The sequence below is a fragment of the Bradysia coprophila genome, unplaced genomic scaffold (assembly GCF_014529535.1).
Source record: "Bradysia coprophila strain Holo2 unplaced genomic scaffold, BU_Bcop_v1 contig_358, whole genome shotgun sequence".
Classification (NCBI taxonomy): Eukaryota; Metazoa; Arthropoda; class Insecta; order Diptera; family Sciaridae; genus Bradysia; species Bradysia coprophila.
The window spans coordinates 6,836,294-6,846,048 of record NW_023503616.1 but is presented as its reverse complement, the minus strand read 5'-3'; the positions used below and the strand labels follow the sequence as shown (position 1 = coordinate 6,846,048).

Here is a 9,755-nt window from a genome sequence, read left to right as displayed (position 1 = left end):
ACTTATCCACTTGGCGAATGAGAATCGTCTATTTGACATATATGGAAATGTTGTGTCACTGCTAGAGAGTATTATGTTCATACGCAAAAAAGCGCAAAAATGACCTTTCGATTTGAAAACAACAAAAATCCTACCGTACAATTTCATTGAACCGAAACTTCTCAACGTAGTTTTAGATATATCTCAACAAAAAAAAAATCGATTCCCAGATTTGACAGATCTAAATCTAAAGGATCACATTCCTTATAAATAATAATACAACTTTAATCGTAAACAATAACAATTTGAGTGCAATAATAACTAAAGCAGCAATGAATTTCAAATAGAATATTTTTGAGACTCTGCACTGTGGGATAAGATCAACCTAAATTTGGCAGAATTCGTATCTAAAAAAATGTTGAAGATAGAAGAAAATTTTGTTCTAGAGAGTTGAAGTATGACTTCTGCCGAGTATTTTGCGCAAACCAAAAATTCAAAATGGCCGCCATTTCAACCGGAAGTAGCTCGTAACTTTTAAACAAAGTGAAAAAACGATACAGTTTCTTTACTAAAGTAACGACCGATTTTCCTGCTGAATTTTAGACAAACAAAAAATTCAAAATGGCCGCCATTTAAACCGGAAGTAGTTCGTAACTTCTAAATAAAGTGACGAAATGATACAATTTCTTTACTAACGTTACAAGCAATCTTCCTGCTGAATTTTGCGCAAAAAAAAAACAAAATGGCCGCCATTTAAACCGGAAGTAGCCCGTAACTTTTAAACGAAGTGACAAAATGATACGGTTTCTTCACTAAAGTTGCGACTGACTCTTCCGCTGAAGTTTAGGGGGAAAAATTCAAGCCGTCATTTAAATCGGTCGTAGTTGGTAACTTTCTTTGAAACGAAAGAAATGACGAAACGCGACGCCAATAAATATTTTACAGGCGTTAATCAGATATCTATAATTAAAGTTAGTATAAACGACCACTAGCACAGAGGAAAAGCTGATTAGTTTTAAGAGATTCCAGTTTAAACGGGGCTGCCAGACGTGAACTGATCTCTTAATCGCACCCCATTGATTTTTCTTATAGGAGAAAAACAAGTTTCAAACAAAAATCCTATCGTCCAAGATGTCATATGCGATTATGGGCCAAGTCAATAGGTATTGTAGCACAATGGTCTTCACGCAATAGACTTCTACTGAAAAAGAAAAATATTAAAAATTAAAAATTAAAAATTACAAAAAACTGAAATAAAAGGTGGACAGTTCACTGTCACTCGTCATATTAGTCTTCATCATCATATTCGTTTCCATTTTCATCTTCATGTCCGTCTTCATCATCATATTCGTCTCCATTTTCATATCCATCTTCATCTGCATCTTCATCATCATATTCGTCTTCATTTTCATCTTCATCATCATATTCGTCTATATTTTCATCTCCACCTTCATCTCCATCTTCATCTCCATCTTCATCTTCATCATCATATTCGTCTCCATTTTCATCTCCATCTTCATCTTCATCTCCATATTCTTCTCCATATTCATCTTCATCCACATCATTTGGCAAGCTTAATTCATCAAGACCGGAACCGTCTAAAATTTCATTTAGTGAGCTATGAAAGTCTTCGTCATTGTCGTTTCCTTCCAATAAAAATGTTTCGTCCTCGTTGTTCGCTGGAACATCAGGTGCTTTAAGAAGCCGTAAAACTTCAGTAGGAATGTTTTTTCTGGGTCGGGAGTTTAATCGTTTCTGCAATGCAAAACTTGATATGATTGGGTCCGATGTGTCAAGAGCTCGATTGAATACATCCATAAGGTTTTGCTTGCGGCTGACATTTCTGGCGTGAAACTGACGATTATGTCGATATAACTTGTTGCACGACTCCGCTGCATCCTCAGCAAGAACCCCAGGAGGGAGACCATCATTGACGAGCAAAAGAGGACGTGCGTGGATGAGAATTTTATGTACGCTTTGTGGCATGGGATACCAATGGTACTTGGTCACACATAAAATCGCTGTTTCTTCGCAAAACATAGAGAAAAGATCTACGTCTAGAGGAAATTGGCACGAAAGCGCGATGAGGATAGTGCCGATTTTTTTTACGAGGTCCACATCCAGCTCAAGTATCTCTGCGAGTATTTCCGGTTTCGAAAAAGCTGTTCGAGCAACAGGTCCACTGTTGGTGTTTCCAGATCCTTTTTTTGAAGGGAAATCCACTCTTAAACTCATTTTGTCCCAGAATCTGTCTTGTATCAAGCGCTTCCGTCGTTTGACCTCTTTTTTGAGAACTGGTCCACGCATCTGCCATACGGGTTCTGGTTTTACATCCAATCTATACGAGATGTGAAGCAGAAACTCAAAGCAACGAATCCATAAGTGTAACACACTTATTCCATAGATCAACGTACCACATTTCGGTTTGAATCTATTCTCCATATCCTTAAGATTGTTAAATTGCTTCGGTGTGGCTTTGCAAACAGTACATGTCTGCATAGACTTCGTCTGCGTAACTACTGCATGTACCTTCCCATCGATCATAGTCTGATACAGTTCATAGGTAACTGTTACCTTTTTACCTGCAACTGTGGTTACGTATGGAACCAGCTTTTGTATTTCTTCCTTAACGGACTGAAATATTTGTAAAGTCAGCTTGGGTGTTTCCTTTGCGAATCGTAGCTCTATGGGTCTGCACCATCGAGGTGACTGTGGCGTTGCATTGTTCCACACAATTTTACCATCATTCGTAGTCATTCGCAGTGGCACTAAAGTCGTTGCGAAGAGGTTACCGTCTGCGTTTTCTGTGGAATCAACATCAACGTACTTTTGATTAAATTGGGATTGGTCTGACGAGCCATCACCACCCCACTTTCCTTGTAGTTTTATTATAATTTCTTTATTGTCAACAAGTAAAGCGTCAATCACTTCTTTTTGCAATAATAACAACCGAGAAGCCGTGTGATCTAAAAGCGATTGCATTGAAACGGCAGCACTCACATCGCTTACCTTCAAACAATCTGCAGGTGGACGGCATAATTTCTTCGATTCCCTGATTTTATCATATGATGGAAAGATGTCTGACCCAAATTCTTTGGCCAACAGTCTGGTGTTAACATATTGCATCTTAGAAAATCTATTGTCCAAAAGATGTGTAAGACCCCGTAAGGGTTCCATTTTGCTCGGCTTTGGCTTCTTAGCTAATAACTCTTCTGCTTTCAACAGTTCGCGAATTTTTTTGGCCATTCCACGATTCTTGTAAAGGCGTTTTAATACGTATTCAATGTCACGCTCACCTGCCTTCTTAGCAGATTGTGATGACGCCAGTAGAAGTTTTCCCAACTCACATTCAGTCAACTCGGCAGCTCTGCGATTTTTCGATCTAACCGACAAATCGTCAAATCCACTTATTTTTGGGCGACCAGTTCGTTTGTTTGATCCTTCAGGCGGTGGCAGCTAGAAGAGAATTGCAATAAGATATAGCAGCTATTATAAAGCTCCTGAAGCCGGACGTTTTCTATAAATGTCCCCATCATGGAAACTCTTCATTTTATTATACGTACGGACGGACGGTTTTAAATTTTTTTAAATTGCCAAAAATATTGATAGACTTGTAAAAAGTACAAGAAAGTGTACTTCCTTGTGAATATAAAAAGACGCACTCTAAGGATATCAACTATTTCTATTAGCAAAACTTTATCTTTAAAAAACTCTCAGTAGCTCTGATTTCTGTATCCAATATCTTCCAATATTAACTAAAATTGAAACGATTTTAGAACAATCCGCCATTTCGGTGGGAAGCCTTAGTTGACCACTGTTACCTGATTGTAAAGCATGGATCGCACTACAATCTGTTTAGAATCGGTTCATCCGTTTACATGAGTAGCCGGACGACAAGTCATTCCATGCACCATAGCTCCCGTCTTTCACAATTTTTTCAATCGATTTTATTTGAGCCAAAATTAGCGAAGATATTAGCGAAACAGTTTCACTGGCCCTTTCTTTATGATTTATTTTTGGGATATTATATTCGACCGATAAGTTAATTCAAAACTACCGATAAAAAATAATAAATGACCGATAAACACGGTACCGATAAAAAATAATAACGTACCGATAGCGAAATTCCCGAGTACCGATAAAAATATTCCAAACTACCGATAAGTTTTTACCGATAAAAAGTGCTGAAATACCGATAGATTGTTCATTTTAACGATAATTTTTAATTTTTTATCGGTAATTTATTATTTTCTATCGATCATTCATTATTATTTATCGGTAGTTCATTATTTTCTATCGATAGTTTATTTCTATTTATCGGTAATTTATTATATTTTATCGGTATTACCAATAAAAAATTAAAAATTATCGATAAAATGAACAATCTATCGGTATTTCAGCACTTTTTATCGGTAAAAATTTATCGGTAGTTTGGAGTATTTTTATCGGTACTCGGCAATTTCGCTATCGGTACTTTATTATTTTTTATCGGTACCGTGTTTATCGGTCATTTATTATTTCTTATCGGCAGTTTTGAATTAATTTATCGGTCGTTTATTAGTATCCTTTATTTTTCAGAAAGAGGTTCATTCAGTATTACTCTAATTATATAGCGGGCAGACATCCGGACATTTTTTTTGCTGATTCAGTCACTTTTCAGCTTATTTGATACCTATCACCCTTTGTTCACTGCTGAGGGATAGATATTATGAATCTGCTGAACATTTTTGATATCGAAAACATATTTATGAAGGATTGAGTGCACAGCTCTGCTTCTAGCATGAACATAAGAAATATTGGGAGGCTTATGCAATCAAAATAGGACATGCATTTTCTCGTAAAGATAGGAGTCATGACTTTTTGATTTGAATAAAAACATACAACGCATGCAATCGTACACGCATACATATTTAAAAATTTGTAGTCTTTTTGTCATTTGAAAAATAAGTCTTCGTGCTAGAAGCAGTGCTATGTTGAATATGAATGATTGTGGTTAAAAAAATATTTATGGAAAACGTCTTTTCGAAAAAAAAAACAAAGTAATTTTAGCTAAATTAAGTGTATTTGACTTTAACCTGTAGATGCAAATGTGTCCAAGCTTCGTAATGTTCATTGAAACGGTCCAATTCGCGACACTTTGACTCACGCCACTTTTTCATGAAAGTAACCTCGAGAGATGTGATTTTTTTGGTAATCACATTATGAGACTTCAGTGACTCATAATATTTTTCGTTCATCACATATTCGCGACATTTTTTAATTCTCTCAGCTCTGGATGTTATCAACTTTCCTTCAGAAAAAAATTTGGAGACCAAGTTCACGTACATAAAAGCGTCCATTTCGCAATAATTTTATTTGTTTTTCAACGTTCAATCGGAAAATCTGTATTCAAGACAACACTAACTCGCAATAACTAAATTACTTTTACTTTATCACGATTTATAAAATTTCCAAATTAATCACTTGATGAACAGAAAAAAGTCGTTTTGAAAAAAACGGATTTGGATTGATAAACTTTGACTGATCAATATGTGCAATTAATGAGAAATAATTTGATTTTAATGCAGCCAACCAACAGTGTGTATAAAAATGCGGATTGTATGTGTATTAGGCCTACTCAGTTACATCATACATTAGACAGACAGGCTACTTACTTTTGACGATTTCTAACTAGGACGTTGTGATTTTTGATATAGCAAAAGTCGGGATTTTCTTAATCAAGTTGCAACAAAATTCATTTCATTTTAAAACAATTGTGCTCATAAATTACATTTAACACGGTCATCATCCCACAATTGAAAACTCTCTTTGCATGAGCAGCATTCTTTGCCCTCAATGACGTTATACCGCTTCGAAACAAAGTTGAATGATATCTGAAATAAAAGACAAACTATGGGCACAGGAAATAATAATTTATTAATTGTACTACAACGTTTGCTCCTCCATTTCGACCAGTCAGTATATCCGAAAAAATTAGAAAAATTTCTTGAGTCACGTAGAAATTAAAATGAGGAGGAAACGATCATTTTTTTTTATTCGTCACTTGACCGTACATTTAATGAAAAGGGGTTTCCTTCAATCATATGCCGAATTCGGCAAATTTCCTGATCTGATCTAATTTAAAACTTTCAAATTTCGTCTTGATTTCAACACGAAAGTTTAAAAACTAACACATTTTCTGGTTCGAAACAGAAAATTTGTAGGTTTTCAAATTTATCCGTGTGAATTTCCTACTTTCAAATTTCACGATTTTCAATCATTTCTAAAATGCTAAATTAATCGCTCAATCATTTCCCATCTTTAACTTTCTGTTTATTAGTAACTTCCAGTTTTTTACTGATTTCCAATTCTCAACTAAAAGAATATAATGTTTAGTTTACAACCCGTTATATATGATTTGATTAAAATACTGTAGGAAAATAAAGTTCGGAAATTAAAGCAATTTTTTGAAATCCGACAGGACCGACGATCGAAACTGATTTTCGAAGTCTAATCCAAGTCAGTCTGAAAAATTTGAGGCCCAGCCAGACCTTAGTCCAGGAAAAACGTTGAAATTGAATCGATGATAGCGAAAATTATATAAAAACGTTTAAGGGAAGCATGAGCTTTCAAGTACTATAACAAAAAATACAAGCAGAAAAGGGCGACCCGCACAGCTCTAGTGGCAAGTCTGTAATTTGTTAGTCGCTTGAGAAAACACTCTCATAAAAAATATACAAAATTGAGAATCAAACGCTAACTGCTAATTGACAATAAAACCTACCTCAGAAGAGAAGATATGAATTCTTAATTCTGATGATCCTGGTCGATTGTCATATCGTTTCAATAGGTCGGCATAGAATTCATCTTTGAAATGCATTATAAGATTAGAAGATCCCTCCTGTACGTTCAAACAAATCGCTTCGACGGTTGGCCATATGTCCAGGATACGCCCAATTTTTTCTGTCCTGCACCATGAGATAGGCCATTCCAATCTTAAATATTTTAGACGGGGCATTGCACTTTCACGAAAACTCGATGTAAAATCCTCCCAAGAAACACTAACATCCAACCAAAGTGATTTTAAGTTGAATGAATTTAAGGTGGAACACGTTCTATGGTCGATATCTATGCAACCGTTCATTCTCAATTTATCCACTTTCGAATTTTCTGCTAAATACGTCGCGAAATCGTCCCATATACATGCATCCCAATTATCATCCAGGATATTAATTGAAAATTCCTGCAGTTGTTCTATTTTCACATATTTTCGGACATCGATGAGTACAGTCGTTCGTTCAGTAGTTATCGACAGACTTTGGAGACTGTGCAGCACTTGAAGGGATGATAAATCCAAAGACAACTCCTGTGAATCTCCCAGAATGAGGAGAAGATGTCGAATCGAAGTGTTTTGGTTAAAAAAGTCCTCGGGCAATAGTTTTTGAAAACTATCAAATACAAATGACCTCAGCCCTTCGATTCCGTTCAACAGCTCTTCTACGTGGTCTTCAAATGTTTGTCCAATTGATAGGCTCTCAATCTTCAACTGTTTCAACCAAGTGTTTAATGTAATAGCAGCACTGCGACTGATGGACCCATCGATTTTCAGGGATTTTATGTTACAGCAATTTACCATGAACAATTCTCTAATTTCTTGTTCGGAAATTTTGGCTACTCGAATATATGGTCCGATTACGGGCAATATATTTCCGATGGGAACTGTGGCATTTTCCACAAATCCGTTGAAATCGAACTCTTCGTTCTGCTTTGACAACCAAAAGTTTATATTTTTCATACGTTTACACGTAGCTGACAAATTAATCGAATCAATCCAATTCAGCAATTTGAAAATGCGTAACAGCACTGTTTCGTTTAGACTTGTAATACACAATTCACTTGTTTTGTTACTCATTTTAAAAAATTAAATTTTCAAGAAATTAACGTTTGTTTTCGTAAATATAAACATGACATGGCATTCTTCAGGCCACCTTCAATAAGGCGGCACTAGCTTCGCCATGTCTCACCAGACAGGCAGGGCAAAAGAGACAGGTCAGGCGAAAGATTTGAATTTCTTGTTTGAAGTGAAAATGAATATTTGATGTGAAATATTTTCGTTATAATGATAGTGCTAACGAAAAACACATCTATTGCAAAATACACAGTTAATGAAACAACAAGAATAGCCCATATTGATGAACATCTATACGAAAAATTTAAATCTGTGACCCGTGCCCAAAAGGTCCCATATCAGCTCATGCCGCACTGAAAGCTTGAATTCATTTACGCTAGTTTTGTTATGGTATGGACAGATAGGGTGTCAAGTACGTAAAAAACGGCGAATTGTGAGTGTTGAATTTAAGATGTTCCGAGCTTTCAGTTCAGACACACACCTATGTCCGTCCGTCCGTGGTGTTGCTCTCGTAACCTGTTACAGACGGCAAGCATTATGACCAGTACTATTATCGGTTCTATTACTTCCATAGATCAAAGTATTTTCAAACTGTTGATTTCAAATCTTGTACTTCAATTTTTTTAACGTCAATTTTTCCATATAAAGGACCATATTACCCAGAGCTTTTTAGTGTTTGTTATTGATAACAGATGAATAGTAAAAGGGCAAACGTGTGTATTTGCAGAAATTGTTCACAAATATCGAAAGGTTGATTAAATTAAAACTTGGAAACATAAGATTTTCTGTATTTCTTAGTTCGCAGTCTTTGGATTTTCAGAAACTTAAATTTTTCAATTTTTGTTTCAAAAGTGCCGAGAGGTCACTTCGTTCAAAATTACAAACTACTTCCGGTTTCATTGACGGCCATTTTGATTTTTTTTGTCTTAATAGTCAGACGCAACTTTAATGAAGAAACTGTATCATTTCGTCGCTTCACTTCGCTTAAATGTTTTGATTTTTTTGTTTCGCTTAAAATTCAACTAAAGAGTCAGTCACAACTTTTGGTGAAGAAACTGTATCGTTTCGTCACTTCGTTTAACTACTTCCGGTTTAATTTCCTGTCATTTTGAATTTTTGGTTTGCGCAAAATTCAGCTGGAAAATCGGTAGTAAACTTTGTGAAGAAACCGTATCATTTTGTCACTTCGTTTAAAAGTTACGGGCTACTTCCGGTTTAAATGGCGGCCATTTTGTTTGTTTTTTTTTGCGCAAAATTCAGCAGGAAGATTGCTTGTAACGTTAGTAAAGAAATTGTATCATTTCGTCACTTTATTTAGAAGTTACGAACTACTTCCGGTTTAAATGGCGGCCATTTTGAATTTTTTGTTTGTCTAAAATTCAGCAGGAAAATCGGTCGTTACTTTAGTAAAGAAACTCTATCATTTTTTCACTTTGTTTAAAAGTTACGAGCTACTTCCGGTTTAAATGGCGGCCATTTTGAATTTTTGGTTTGCGCAAAATACTCGGCGGAAGTCATACTTCAACTCTCTAGAACAAAATTTTCTTCTATATTCAACATTTTTTTAGATACTAATTCTGCCAAATTTAGGTTGATCTTATCCCACAGTGCTCTGTTGGATATATCATTGGCTGTGTGTATAGTGTACATAATAAAAATATATGATGCATAGTCAAAGTTATATTGCATAAAATGGTATAACTCTGAATAGATACTGAATCGAACCGAATGCTTCCAAATACTTTATTCCAATAGATATGTCGATATGGTTCAAGCTTTATTTTATTTGTGACGTCATTGCAGACAATATTACATTAGACAGCTGTGAGATTTCTCATAAATATCTTTCTTTTTCAGCATATAATACTCAGTATGGCGATATTGTATG

The 9,755-nt window shown here is 35.4% G+C and overlaps 1 protein-coding gene across 1 annotated transcript; it reads right to left on the bottom strand.

Annotated features, from left to right (window-relative positions):
* Positions 1-5,695: 5,695 nt before the first annotated feature.
* LOC119081247 lies at positions 5,696-7,951 on the bottom strand. The gene is made up of 2 exons (XM_037189973.1): positions 6,743-7,951; positions 5,696-5,852 (listed from the first exon to the last, which is right to left on the bottom strand). The coding sequence occupies exons 1-2, from the start codon at positions 7,868-7,870 to the stop codon at positions 5,739-5,741; spliced, it is 1,242 nt and encodes a 413-aa protein (XP_037045868.1). The 5' UTR covers positions 7,871-7,951; the 3' UTR covers positions 5,696-5,738.
* Between the last annotated feature and the right edge of the window lie 1,804 nt (positions 7,952-9,755).

Excerpts from the sequence above, each read along its gene's own strand:
- LOC119081247 (XM_037189973.1), bottom strand. The coding sequence starts at position 7,870 with ATGAGTAACAAAACAAGTGAATTGTGTATTACAAGTCTAAACGAAACA. Across the intron at positions 5,853-6,742 it reads TTCATATCTTCTCTTCTGAG|ATATCATTCAACTTTGTTTC; the intron begins GTAGGTTTTATT and ends CTTTTATTTCAG.